This window comes from Centruroides vittatus, unplaced genomic scaffold (assembly GCF_030686945.1).
Source record: "Centruroides vittatus isolate TY-2023 unplaced genomic scaffold, ASM3068694v2 scaffold_2802, whole genome shotgun sequence".
NCBI classification, from domain to species: Eukaryota; Metazoa; Arthropoda; class Arachnida; order Scorpiones; family Buthidae; genus Centruroides; species Centruroides vittatus.
The window spans coordinates 1,306,212-1,321,360 of record NW_027122693.1 but is presented as its reverse complement, the minus strand read 5'-3'; the positions used below and the strand labels follow the sequence as shown (position 1 = coordinate 1,321,360).

Sequence of the window (15,149 nt, the reverse complement as noted above, 5' to 3'; positions counted from 1 at the left end):
ACAGTGGTACAGTAAAGGGCGATGCTCGCGATACATTACAGTAAAGCAAACCTGTCTCTACAATGCCAGAATTCTATACAATTTCATACAGAGTATCCTCATAAGAGAAGGCAACAATCAAACCATTTTACCAATATTTTTAAATAATAATCTATATGTATGATATTAAATCTAATTAACTAACTTTTCTAACAAGTTTATCAATCTTTACATATTCAAATGTACATATACATAAAATTATATGTAGATGTTATATAGAAACAAAAATCTGACCATTTTAACACAGTTGTATCTAACAAATTGTTAGATACAAATGTAACAAATAGATAACTGTATTAAAAGTAAGTGTAAAAATAGCAGTCTATAGAAAAAATAGATATAGATTTAGTGTTATTAAAACTAATATAACAATAAACAATAGCAGCCAAAGTTAATCTAAATTAATCCAAGAAAATATATTACAAAGTCTGAAAATACAGAAAACATATAATGATATAACTGAATTAATCAATGCACCTTTAACGATGGATGGAATTTAAATAATGCTAATGCTCTTCGGGTGCAGACGGTGGAAAGTTTAAGTCAAAAAATTCCGCTGTCTACCATCCATGCCCGAAGACGGCACATTAACGAGTCAAAAATGTTAGCATTGTTTAAATTAATACGGCTAAGTAACCACATAAGCTATTTCACCCTTATTGATACAAAATAAAACAAATTAATCTTTGCACTGCATAGAAATTAACACCAAAACTCAAAAATCAGACAGAATACAATACAGTTAACTGTCAATCTATATTGTGAAAGATAACTAAAACCGTGACTCTAACCGATTGTGTGCAAGGTTATGCTGCAGATCAGCTTTGTATCAAACTTCGGGTTAGGAAGTTGATCAACTGGCACCGACATAAAATGATCATATTAATCAGACCATCAAAATAAACAATTTATAAAAGATATGATAGAGAGTCAATTGGCACAATGTACAACTGTATTAATTATTTACATTAGTGCTGGACAAAGCGATCAGGCATCACTATAGTTTTTGGAAACAACATACTTCAGTATCTCCAATACTAATTCTTGTGGTGTATTTTGTCTATTGCTTAAGCTCAGTAATTCGATTGTAAGTTTTACACATAAAAAAGAAAATAAGCTTGTGTCAAAACATTTAGAAGAAACTGGCAAAGTTTTCATGAAATCAATTTTCTAAATGCTACATTCATTGTCTTTGGCTTAACAACGACTTTTTAATAATCCTATTTGAAAGAGATGTGCAAATTATAAAATTACTGAAGTATTAAATTAATGTAGAACACAAAAATGAACACAGTTTTATAATACATAACTAAATTGTTCAGAATAAAGAGTTTAACACATCACATCCAAGCATATTTCAGATACAAAATAATAAAACTACAGTTAAATAAAAGAAGAAAAATTAGAAATAAAGTAAAGTAATTAAATTCGTAAGTATCAAAATATGTTGAAGAAAATTTTCAAAACTATTACTTGTAGTACCGGGGAATGGCGACGTCGATTAATTTAAAAAATAGTTAACTTTTTTTCAAGAACACTGTTGAATATAGTGCGCATGCATACCACACTCACTCATCTGCACAATAGTCTCTGATCACAATTTTTTGATGTTCCATTTGGTACGGAAGATTATTTCCGAAAGGTTTCAATCCTTTCTATTGCACTTTGCACTCCATTTACGTTGCACACTCTAATATAATTCAAGCTGTCTTTAACAATGGTTTCGACTATTCTCCACTGTTCGAACAGTTTGATCGAGTTTCTCAAAGGATCGGCAGCGAAACTTTCCTCTGAAAACAAAAATAAAACAATTTTGTTAAGAACAAACGTCACTACAATACTGTATTCCTCTAGTATGTATATATAACAAATGCTTTACCATATAACAATAATCCACGAGGTAGATAATCATTAGCAGTTTTCCACATTTCTTGAAGAACTGCAGATTCTAGAAAGATAAAAATTGCTCATTTTGATAAGAATAAATAAACCGAATATTACAATTTATACAAGAAAGAAAGGTGGAAAAAGGAAGAGATAAAGACGACCGATTCCTACTTCTACCCAACCCAGGATATTTCTAAAGACCGATGAGGACAACAAAGATTGCTCCGTGAATTTGTTTTTCAGTCTAGAAATTACTAAATTTGTTTTATATTAGTAATTTCCATTTAGTTTGAAGCATTAGCTCACAATAAACCAGTAAAATTATGTCAAGAATATAAGTAGACAACTGTCAAATAAATAAATGACAAAGAAGAAATTGCTAAGATGATAGAGGTTAGTCTGTTGTTCCAAGACTATGTTTGATAGTCAGTTTAATCCTAAAAATTTTTGTGAGTGGTTTGACTCCAACCATCACACTTGGCCACCGAGGTTAATGTTACCTATGGTTCCAAGATGGCGGCTCGTCTCCGATTCTAGCAAATAGAAGAAGGGAAACAGCGGAGACGCACATTCTAACCTAACCTAACCTAACCTATTCTAATAAATTATTACCAACAAAATTATTAGAATAGGTTAGGTTAAGTTAGAACGTGCGTCCCCACTGTTTCCTTGCTGGAATCAGATGAGCCGCCATCTTGGAACCATAGGTAACATTAACGACCACCCATTATAGGCCTAAATCTGTGGTGGACGGAAAAGGAGGTCCTGTTAGCAATCACAATACAATGGCCAGATGGCCAAGTAGTCAGGGTGGTAACTTGCTGCTCTGGGGACCTAGGATAATATCTGGATGGGTCAAAAACCATACAAAGTTTTTGGGAAACAATCCGTTAGATATATTAGACTGCCCCTCACCTCCAAACCCGTAATGAAGTTTGATAAAAACTCCTCTTAGTGTTCACAGATGGGGGTGTCTAAATCACTATCTAAGTTTGAACGGAAAAAAAATAAACAAAAACTCAAAAAGTTTTGAAATCCTCATCATTGAAATAAAATAAAAGATATTAATAAAGAAATTTTTACAGCTAAACCAGATCACTTTCTAAATAAATGACTTCTTTAATGCAAAAATATTTATCAAATTCACAAAATCCATACCTGCCAATTCGCAACCAACTAATGTTTTTAATGAAGATGCAGCAAGCCAATAAGCTTCAATATAGGGTGCAAGAATGCAATGGAAAAACTGAAATTTGTGTTGATCGTCATTCTTATTTAACTAAATAAAAACAAAAATGTATATTATATATGTAAAAACATTTAACATTTCAAATTAACAAAGAGAAAGAGAATATTTTCAATTAATTCTGGATTTACCTTAATTTTCTGGTTGAATTCAAATTCCTGCTCTTCGTCCGAACTGTCGTCAGAAAAATCTAAATTACTCGTACTCGACTGCAAAAGTTTTCTTATCGGATATTCCCTTTCCTTTAAATAGAAAATTTGAGAATAATTTATTATTATTTTATAAATCATTTTTCTCTGGCACATTATTTTAAATATTTAAAATTACTTCATAGTTACAACAGATTATGCTCTACACTTTAAAAATCAGGTTAGTTGGTTTAATGAAAATTATAGCATTAAAGTAAGAAGATTATTTATATTCAATATAAAATGACTATCATCTATATACAATGTGTTTTGTCATACATCTCATTTTATTTCTGAATTCTCCACTATACAGATTATTAGAAGTTATAATTAATAAAATTCTGTTTCTACTGTATTTGTTCAGCCCCATCAAAACAATAAGTGATTTGGATTGATTAGCTAAGACACCCTTTAAAGGATTCAACCTTTTATTGACCTCCCTCTTCTAATACTAATCCACACACCATTTTCATAGAAAACATCTACTCGGTGTGCAAATTTACGACATTCTGAACTGTCAAACACAATCAATTTCACTAATGATCTCTAATGAATTGACCTCAACTACATTTTAATCCTCGAAAATGTCTTGTCAACCTTTGGAGTTGATATCAACCATCCTGGAGATCATTAGTCTAAGTCGAGAAGAAACTATTCGTCAATTAATTTAAACTGACAATACTTACCGACGAAACCATTAGAACATTGTCGGAAATCAGATTATCTAGAGCCGTGTTTAGCGCATCGGGTATTTTAGTGCCAGGCTGGAAAACAGAAAGAAAAGTTTTACATCATACAAAAATTTATTTAAATCTATTTCATAGAAACGTAAATGGTAATTACTGGAGTAAATATAAATTCATATTGAAGAATGTCGCATAACATTAATGCTCGGTTTATCAATTGATATCGAGGAATTAACTTGGATTCCGATTGATTAGCTTTCTTCTCTTCTAAGATTGATGATAAAGCGTTAACTAAAAAGATTAAAAATATATCACCAATACAAAATAATAAAGAATTTATCCTGAATTAATATTTACGAGTGAGTGAATGAGTGTGTTTAGATGTATGTAAGTATGTATAGGTGTGTGTGAAATAAGTATTTACAGAAAGTTTATCAAATGAACAATTAGGTTGCATTTACACTGCCAAAACAACGACCACAGATCCTAAATGACAATGATGGCATGTCTTTTATCACATTCATTCATTGCCAAAGTGTACACACTGTTCATTAATTTTCGTATTTCAGGCACAGTTTATATTTGGCTTAGCATTATCCTATAAGTTTTAAAAGTTAATATGCAGAATAAAATGTTAATTCTCATTGTTTCTGGACATGTCACAGAGCCTTGGTCTTCCATCATCACACAAGATTCTTGTGCAAACAGAACTACGAGAAGTACACGTTGATTGGCTAATACTGTTAAAGCAATGACGTACATCAAATCTTGGATAACTTTTGAATGACAAACAACTAAGATAAAAATGTAATAATAACGACTAGCGCGAACATTTTACAGAAAGACAAACAATAAAAATATCGATTTTTGTTGCTGTTGTTGTCAGTGTAAATGCAGTCTTACTGAATACAAGATTTATAATTTTATTTATTTTATTTCGGAAAATTCTGTTTAACTTATTTTAAGCTACGTTATTTTTAAATGAAAATAAAATGTTTAATTCCCTCAAGTTTTGACAAAAGAACTTTCAGTACTTTATTTATTTTGTAATTAATTTTTAATGTTAACATTTAAAATAATTAATATAAAAATAAATCTTACCAATGACACTATCCAATAAAAATGCAGAAATAACAGAATTTGCATAATACTGAAGCTCTAAAATATGTGGCAGCTGCACTACTGGTTTGTAAAATATGATTTTTACGTTATTATTTTCGGCTGTGTTTGACGACCATTCCATTTGAATAATGTCCGAAGTGAGTAGCTGTTTGCCTAATAAAGTGTAGGAATGTTTAATTGCTTCGCAGCTGTCGTCGGAAAATCCGACCATTCTGTTTCGTTTAGAAATTTCTTCGCGTAACCACATCATACTGTGTGAAAGTTGTTGAAGCGTAGCACCCTAAAATGAAATAAATACTTCTATTTTAATTTTTCTTTTCTCAATAAAAATGTAATTTTGATTAATTTATATTTCTTACTTTTCTGTGTTTAGTTAGTAAAAGAAATGCCAACAGATTTGTACTCATAATTACAGCAGAATTCGAAGCATCTAAAATTAAATATTCATCAAACAATGCTCGGATTAAATTAGAATTTCAAATGACAATAATTTTTCTCACCGTATACAATTTGTTCGGCTAAATTTTTTATCGTTTGCCGTTGATCTTCGATGACTATGTCGGTTCCGTACACGGATGTGCGTCTGGAGACTTCGCGAATCATAGTTTGGACAGAATTTCTTCGACCTCCAGAATATTGATAGGCTTTGAGGGGAGGAAGATTTTCGGCAGATTGTAGAAATTCCTATTAAAAATTTATATATGTATGCTATGTAAAAAGTAATTCATAGCTATAAATATTCAGAATAAACAAACAAATGGCGCACACAGTTTTAATTAAGATTAATACTACTTATGTCTTCCTAAGCTACAAAAATTTCCCCGTAAGCAATAATTTCCAATAAAAACAACAAAAATGTGTACATCTAAACTATAATCATAATAAATAAAACAACAACTAACCCGTTATATATAAAGACCAACAACTGCCGAATTATCGGGCTAGCAAATGGCTATAGTAATATTAATAATTTAAGTTAATTTGGTACTAGAGTTAGGCGTTAGGCGCCATCTCTTGCTAAATTTAATAATTAGAATTTTAATTAAATAATTTAAATAAATTTAGGCTTAACTGGAAGAAAAGAATCGGCCCGAAGCGGGATTCGAACCCGCAACTTCTGCTATCCGTGCAAACACGTTACCAGTTACGCTACCCGGACCAGTTACGCTACCACGACCTTTGGGAGGACGTGGGCAATTAATGTGTCCCCAGCCGGCATTGTAATAGCCGTCGATGGTCGTACGGTAATCTTATATCAACTGGAAGGGGAGGATCGAACCGAAGGTCCGGGTAGCGTAACTGGTAACGTGTCTGCACGGATAGCAGAAGTTGCGGGTTCGAATCCCGCTTCGGGCTGATTCTTTTCTTCCAGTTAAGCCTAAATTTATTTAAATTATTTAATTAAAATTCTAATTATTAAATTTAGCAAGAGACGACGCCTAACGCCTAACTCTAGTACCAAATTAACTTAAATTATTAATATTACTATAGCCATTTGCTAGCCCGATAATTCGGCAGTTGTTGGTCTTTATATAATCATAATACGAAGAATATATTATAACACTGCTTAGCATTATATTTTACAGCATCCTAATGTATTGTTCCAACATACCAGTTGAAAAATCACTGCACTATTCTTTGTACTTCTTACAGAGTCATGCAATCTGCTTACATATAATCGGAATAAATACATATTTAAAACTCTAAATTCTAGAAATATTTTGAAAACAGTTAATGAGCTTGAATGTTTAAAAAATAAAATAAACTCTAAAGCTCTTTCTGAGCTGGAACATCTTATCAAAATAAGCTGTTTTGTCAGCATAATTTACTTAAAATATGATGTGAATTAAACTCTTTCCACCCACAGGACCCTAACAGGCCGTTTTAGCAAGCCTCCTATGGCTCCAGCCAGGCTCACAATGAAATGGCTGGGTGGGTGAGGGACAGGGTACAACATATATGGATAGACCACCGCCCAGAAAAGTTCCTAGGGTTTTTGCGACCCATCTGGATTCAATTCCAGATCTCCGAGAATTGTACTGAAATTTAGATTAACTAACAGTAAATTGATTCACTAAAATCATGCTCCTTAGACGAGTTGTTTCTACTTATTACTTTCATGGGAGTGGATAATAAATATATGTGAAAATCCTCCAATTAATGCAACTTCTGCACATTTAGGGCTTAAGGGAGAATTAGAAGGGGACATTCATTATGTGCATACTGTAGTTTAGCTCCAGTATAACATTTATTTAAATAAATTTACTCTTACTGAAGTATTGTTCCTTTAAAAAACTGTTAATTTGTACTACTTTGTAATATTTTATTTTAGAAATATAATGTTAAATGAAGTAATAATTATAATATATTAATTTATTACGATTATTAAAATTCTATCAAAGCAGCAGCCAAATTGCCCGCCTCTATTCAAATTACTTATATTATACCTGTATAACACAGTAAATAATTCGGCATTTATCATTTATACATAAATTTCAAGTTTCTTCATAATAATTTAATCAATTAAAATACACCAAAAAGATTACCTTTAAAGAAAATGGTTCACAAAATTCAATATGGGCTTTTCCAAATTTCGAATGAAGAGTCCTCCATATTGCCTTCACAGCCGAAGTGAAACTTTCCATCACTTTAGGCCTTCCCTATAAGTATATTTTATATTATTAAATAATATTTGAAGTTAATAAATAAAATTTAATCTTTAGTAATACACTAGACCCTCGATTTAATAGAATAATCGAAGGAAGGAATGTCTGCTATTGTCAAAAGTCTGTTAAATTGAATTTAATGGACGTTTGACAGTAACAAACACAAATATATTGCAATATCAGCTTAATAATGACAATAAAAATGACAATTTTGTTTTATTGAGTAAGAAATATAGAAAAAAAATTATTAAACTTAACATTTACATCAACTGAAGGACAATTCAATTGATATAAATATTAGTACGTATTGTACGTATATGTACAACGTGAAATGAATGTCTTGTCTAGAAGTTAAAAAAGCAAAATTTACCAACTGTTCAGATACAAAATTTCCATCAACAATTTTTTCATAGCTAATTGCAACAGGAACAATGTATGCATCAGTGGTGATACCTGAAGAAAATGTAAGTATTAAAGTTATTTTTATAAATGAAAATTAGGAATATATGATGATAAAATATAAATAAATTGTAACTAAGTGAAATTATTTTACCTTCTAAAACAGAATCCACAACAACAGATAGCAATCCTGCTTTTGGCATGCAAGATTTTCCGCTTCTAGATCTTCCGCCTTCTATGAAAAATTCTAAGCTGTGTCCGGAGCGGAGATTCTCCAACATATACTATATAAAAATTCAGGGTTTTTATCATATCTCGATTACTAATAATTATTATTTTCAGCTTCAGATTGCTTTGTTTTTATTGAAAATACATTGAGACTGCGTAATGCACTTTTGATAGCACTTAATAATAAAGCACAACTCGCAACTTCAAATTTAGCATTAGATCTATATTTTCTAGCATAAAGTACTACAGAAGAAATTACATATTTTATTAAAAGTATCAATCAAAAATTTAGAAAATTAAATTTAAATTATGGATTTCTTTTGGCAAAATTAGCTTACAATTTAAACTAATTAGTATAAAAGTGTTTAAATGTTATTTTAGTTATGCATTAAATGATTTTAATTTCATAAAATATTGATTAATATTCCATAAAATCACATTAAGTGTAAAACCAAATTATTAACTAGTTCAAGACTCGTGAAGATCTTAGCTAAGGAATCCTGCTCTGATCTGGATTCCTTGGTTCCAAGCAGTAATTTTTTGACACTATCCTCTGTTTACTTGAGATTCATTTTCCAGGCTCCATAACTGATGACTCAAGTGAGTCTTTGGAGTTCATTCAGACCCAATAAGGAATCCTGGAGGTTTGCTAGATTGGTGGTTTCTGCTGCCAAGACAAGCCTATTAACTTGCTAAGTCATGTAAGGCTGCCTTGCAAAATTTGGTTTTCCAAATTGAGAAATCATCCAGATGTTGAGATAATATTAGCTGAATTTCTTGACATTGAGGGTGGTTTTGGTAAGACCTCTTTTGAGGCTGTCAAATATGCTACACTTGAAGCGTATCATCAGTCCTGCTTGTTTGCTAGATTGATTTTACCCTCTGCCATTGCGGTGTGGCGATTTCTCTTTTTGGTTCTTTCCCAGGAGCATCCATCATGCAAGGCTGCTTTCAAGGTAGTGTTCTTTCATTCTTGTTGTGGTGTTTCATTGCAGATGATCTTCTGAAGGACTTAATGGTTCTGGATTGTATATCCAGGGTATTGTTCTGCTTTGTACAGACTAATTTACCAGGTACTCTGTCAGACTTCCTTCAAAGAGGCCTGACATGTGTGCAGGACTAGTGTAGGCATTATAGCTCTAAAGGACTTTTCTGAACTCACTTCTCTGTGATAAAAGAATACAATTTTCTTCTTCAGTCAAATACTTGAGATTTGCTAAAAGTAATTTGGCTCTACTGAAAAACATGATAAAGGAAGACTTTTTTTAATAGGTTCTGACAGCAGGTTATGTTGGTTTATGTTCAACAGGCATTATCTTGGTCTCCTTTACCACTCACATTTTGGCGGCATAGATGCTAGTATTTGTGGAGGCAGTATAGTAGGGGCATTTTTGTCTCACTGTTTTTCAAGAGAGGTGCTAGCTATTATTTAGTGTGTTTGCACTATTTCACTTAAATTTAAAGGTCTTATTTAAATAACACTATCTAATTGCCTGATGGTTACACTTTAACACAACATGAAGTCACTTTTAAAGACTAACAGCCTATTACGATAGCACAAAACATCCATAATCTAATGTATCGTGCCTTATCATTTACTGTACGTACCGGTACGAAATATGTTCCATGTGATATCCGCATACTTTATTTTTAAAGCGACGGTTGATTCAATAAAAATTACTGGTGACGAGCCATAGAATGTAAGTCTGCCTGAAATGCATTCTAGTTATGTATGTAATCAACAAAAATAAACCTAAGTAAGCCATAAGTTTTGAATCATTGAATTACCAGTAGTGTTCATACACACCTGCAGACATAGGATTATGGAATTCAAGGATTTTCTAATATAACTAATTTGTTTCTGACAGTCAGGCTGCCATAAAGGCACTTGATTCCTTGTCAGGTTACTTCACTATTTGTTTGGAAGTGCTGTTTGCAACCTGAGTAAGCTGGCTACTCTATTATGAGTAGCCAGTTTACTGAGTACAGGCTTGAAGATGCTAATGGATTGTTTCTCTTGTAGGTGCCAAAAAATGAGGATATTGCTGGCAATGTAAGTGCTGGTTCATTGGCCAAACAGAGTTTTACATTCCTTTGTGTTATCTAAACCAGCTCTTAGTATTTCCTATAATACTTTTTCTAGAGCTAAACTTTTAAAGCAGAGTAAGACATTTATGCCCAGTCTGGGCAAACTAAAGATTTTTTGTCTTTCGATACAAATCATATTTACTTTTTGGTTAGTTTTCTGACTGATATTGGTCACTTTCATAAACATCTTTGCTGATTGAAACTTTTCTCCTCAGATTTTTGCCACTTTTGCACATTTGCACAAATTTTAACAAGAAAACTTTGCATCTCACTTGTGAGTGTATAAATCCTTGCTGTGGTAGACTTGTTCTCCTTTCTTGAGCCCTGGAGACATTCCTCAACTTTCCTTCAGAACTCTACTGGCTTTTTAAAGAAATTAGACTTCTTGAGTGGGATGCACAATAGACCTTTCACATCAAAGTGCATTTGGCCTACTTGCCTGCATTAGTACAATGAACAATAACTTACTGTGTTTATTTTCTATTGGCTATTAATATGCCTCAAATCCAAACTTATCCACAAATGACTTAAAGGTGACTGTTTGTCATTTGTGGTCATTACAAGTTTGGGTTTGAGGCATATTAATAGCCAATAGAAAATTAGCATAGTCATCCAACCTAGAATTTTAATCCATTTTCATTTTGTAAATGAACTTAACTGATGTGCACTGAATTTACATTCTCTTATTACGTTATTTCAGTTTCTTTACAGTAGTTTCCAATAAAAGAAAATGTATAATTAAAATTTTACTGTGTTAAATACTGACAAAAGAAATTTTTACTTCATTCTGTATTAAGTTATTACTATGTTAAGTATTATTTCTATTCTGTATAATTTTAAGTTTAAGCATTTAAGTGATTACGTACTGTTTGTAAAACTGCACGATAAACATGATCCTTTCTTCCTTTTTGCGCATCCAACTTTCTTTTAATGAAAAATGCACCTAATCCTTTCATAAGCATTCTGAAACAATATATCCAAGGTTAATTCAAAAGCAATTAAATTATATATTTACAAAATATTTAAATTATACAAAACAATACCCAAAAAATGGAATAAACAGATTATCTCCTGCAGCAACAAGAGGGGCTCTCATATCATTCATGTATAGAACGTAAGTTACAAGAATGTAATCGAGATGACTTCGATGCAACGGAATGTATACAATAGGAATGTTTTGCTAATTAAAACAGAAAGTTTTTTTAATAACACATTTTAAAGTTTAAGCCATACAATAACTAATTGTAACTTACTTGATTGAACCTTTTTAAATTTTCGATTTGTCTCTTATTGACGTTAAGTCCGTTAAACATGCGCGATAATAATTTAAACATGACCCAACTTGCAATCCTGTAAAGTTAATAGAGTAAAAGAGTAAAGTTAATAGAGAGTAAAGAGTAAAGTTAATAGAGTAAAACTTTTTAAAATTGACAATCATCTTATCGCTTTTTGCAATACAAATTATTATTCTTTAGTGGCTCATTTAGACTTTAGATATATTACGGTAATGATATACAATTAATAATTAAATAAACAAATTTTAATATATTACAAATTAGAATAATCATATTGAAATTGTTAAAAAACATATTGTTCTTTAATAATAAATATTAAACTTTATACATATTTCATTTAAATGAAAATCTTATCTGTCTCTTATCCAAAAATAACTAACTCACTTCAACAATATTGAAGACATGCACGATTTCATACGATCGAGCAATTCGATTGCTCGATGTTGATGCTTCTGATGTATCGGTTCCATTTCTTCGTGATCTAAGTCATTTTCTGAAATGAAATTATGCAAAATTAATAATTCTATCTTACTCAATATTTAAAGTACGTTATATCCTAATTATATCCGAAATACATATTACATATATCTAAATATTAAGAGTAACTACCTGACATTTCTTCAATAGTTGCCTGATTAATGGCATCTTTTACTCTGGAAATAAAAATAAACTTTATTATATATCCAATTTTAACTGTCCTTACGTAACTGAATACTATAAATTGCAAAATAAATCATTAAGAATATTTGAATTAGTGTAATATATTAATATACTGTACAATAATACTGTTCATTTTAATTCTTCACCACACGGCATTGTTAGTATGATTAACAAAACTTGCTCGGAAAATAATTAATAGACCACCCAACTACACCTTAAGTTGCCGAGAATATTTAAACGTAACCAACCCCAAGGAAGGCCTATTCGATAGGCCTTCCTCAGGCTGAAAACGTTAGTTATGTTTAAATAAATATTCTCAGCAACTTAAGAGGTAGTTGTGTAGTCTATCCTTAATATGTTCATTTTTCTGGACAACACCAGATTGTATTCTCAAATAGGAGGTACAGTCTGGATACATTTGACTGTCCCTCACTGCTACTTAGCAAACCTCTGAAAAACAACCACTGACAGGAACATATAAAATGATTGTTGTTGGGAGTGGCCGTTGTTTAAAAGTTATTTTGCATGCATATTTGTTCAATGTTCATGAAAAAAAATGCTATTCAGAGGTGACCACTGTTGGGAGGTGGCCTTTATTAAAGGTTTGACTGTATTTTAAAAATTTTACAACATTCAATTATGAAGATTAATTGATAAATAATGAAACTGCTTCTGTAAATCTTTCCAGGAGGTAGATGTGGTAACAGTGTGCCAATGTTTGTGTCATACATTGACATGTTTAAACCTGCAGTTGGACCATCATAGTCTTCAGCATTCTGTCACAGCAAGTGGAAGCAATTCACGTGTCATCATGGTTGACAAAAAAGACATTTTTCTAAAAGTACTGTTTATTGATGTATCTGGTATAATCCCACAGCACTATATTAACAGCGACTACTATGCATGAACTCATTGAAAACTCTTTTGCATGAAACTATGAGGAAGAAAAGACGTAACTGGCTCAAGAGACAGATGTAAGACTTTGCACTACGTAATTTATTTACATAACTAAATCATAACATAAAGTCTTAACAATAAAATTTTGTCAGATAACTGTCAACTTTCACACCTGGGAGTGAATTGTCTTTTAAGTTCTAAGCAGTGAAAAAGACACTTTCACATGAGCTTCCAACCTACTGTCCCAATTTCATCATTTTAATATAATACCAAATGGGTAGTTACGCAGTCATTGCCAGTCCCTCTTGAATTAATGTCATCAAAAATCTTTCCTGTGTCAGTGCCAATCGTACTCTGTTGGATTTTCACATTACCCTGAACTGTGCCTAAAAGAACTTTCTTGATCCAGACTGGTCCAGAACAATCCAAATCCAAACCCTCAAGATCTTAATCTCAACCTTAAATCAAGAATCATCACCATCAACACAGGTATTCCCCGACTCGCCAACAATTGTAAACTGTCTCTCTCGTGAGTGCTAGATAGATAGGTTAAGTCGATATATTGTATCATGTACTCCCTTACGTTAAAATTAAATGGTTATTTAGTTGTTAACTTTAGTGTCTGAGTACTTTACTTCCGTCGAGCTGTCTCTCTGTCTCCAACCGGAACCCAATTGCTCGCATGACCCACTTTTTAACCCAACTAAACTTGCCATCGCAGCTTCTGTATCAACCGAGACACAGTGGTGTCAGTCCCGATGAGGCATCAAAGAGGTGCCGGCCCTCCGGTCACACACAGCTCCAAGACGATGCCTGGTCACATGTTACTGCTGATGCAATGGCAGCAGCGACTAAAATCGATATGATTGCACTGGTATGCCTCTGTAGAGCTGTGTGATTTCTAGACATTCCAAATGTTGTAAGAAAAAAAGTTCTCTTCAGATAAAATGAAAAATGCCAAGACTAACAATAAACATAATGTTACCTGTCTTAATTGTTTTTGCAAGGTAAAAAGTACTGTATATTGAATATAACACTATTTCAAAAAAATGTTCAGAACCTGTAGAATCATCCAATTCCGAATTAAAATGTCAATCTAGTTACTTTTCTATCAGTCCCGTTTACATTAAGTCTATAAAATAATGTAGAAATACGTACTTGAAAATTATTAAATTATCATTTTAGTAATTAATTTAACTTTCAACAATAATTTCCAATGAATTATAAGTAATGCACATTTTTAATCATATAATATATATATATTTTTTTTCATTAATGTATACCTTGGACATTCTAGAACATTTTTAGATACATCAGCATAAACGTAATTTGATTTCCTATTCAAGATATACTTGGCATAGTGGTAGGTGCGGGCCAAAAAGCTTCGGTTACTAAGCAAAAAATTTTATAAATTATTAATTTAAATTAAGAAAAATGAATTCTATAAATTGTATTTAAAATATTAAGATACTTATTATTATTGTTATTAAATACTTACTTGTTTTCGGGAGTGAAAAGCATATTAACAGATGAAGATGAAAGTAATGTATCATTAGAAAACTAGAAAAAAATTTTAAATTATATAATCGCAAAATATTGAAAATTATTTAAAACAATTATATTTCAAATATCTTACTCTATTTGTAAAATTAATAATGTTGTTACAGCCATTTTTTAAATTGTTTTTCGGCAAACTTTCCATTGGATTAGACGGAGACATACCAGGTTGAGTATCTTTCCATCTTACC

General features: G+C 31.6%; 1 protein-coding gene across 5 annotated transcripts in view; it reads right to left on the bottom strand.

Moving 5' to 3' along the window:
* Positions 1–311: 311 nt before the first annotated feature.
* LOC136987888 (glycerol-3-phosphate acyltransferase 1, mitochondrial-like) overlaps positions 312–15,149 on the bottom strand; it is a 46,311-nt gene continuing 31,473 nt past the window's right edge. For all 5 annotated transcript variants that reach the window (XM_067285652.1, XM_067285655.1, XM_067285654.1 and 2 more), the window contains exons 3-22: positions 15,038–15,148; positions 14,900–14,961; positions 14,685–14,792; positions 12,454–12,497; positions 12,229–12,337; positions 11,803–11,899; positions 11,593–11,729; positions 11,416–11,512; positions 8,388–8,517; positions 8,205–8,287; positions 7,715–7,828; positions 5,669–5,852; positions 5,528–5,598; positions 5,148–5,448; positions 4,204–4,337; positions 4,047–4,124; positions 3,304–3,414; positions 3,085–3,205; positions 1,919–1,987; positions 312–1,829 (exon numbers count right to left, since the gene is read on the bottom strand). In XM_067285652.1, the coding sequence (XP_067141753.1) occupies positions 1,669–1,829; positions 1,919–1,987; positions 3,085–3,205; positions 3,304–3,414; positions 4,047–4,124; positions 4,204–4,337; positions 5,148–5,448; positions 5,528–5,598; positions 5,669–5,852; positions 7,715–7,828; positions 8,205–8,287; positions 8,388–8,517; positions 11,416–11,512; positions 11,593–11,729; positions 11,803–11,899; positions 12,229–12,337; positions 12,454–12,497; positions 14,685–14,792; positions 14,900–14,961; positions 15,038–15,148 (2,322 nt within the window). In that variant the 3' untranslated portion in view covers positions 312–1,668. The remainder of the gene's footprint in view (positions 1,830–1,918; positions 1,988–3,084; positions 3,206–3,303; positions 3,415–4,046; positions 4,125–4,203; positions 4,338–5,147; positions 5,449–5,527; positions 5,599–5,668; positions 5,853–7,714; positions 7,829–8,204; positions 8,288–8,387; positions 8,518–11,415; positions 11,513–11,592; positions 11,730–11,802; positions 11,900–12,228; positions 12,338–12,453; positions 12,498–14,684; positions 14,793–14,899; positions 14,962–15,037; position 15,149) is intronic.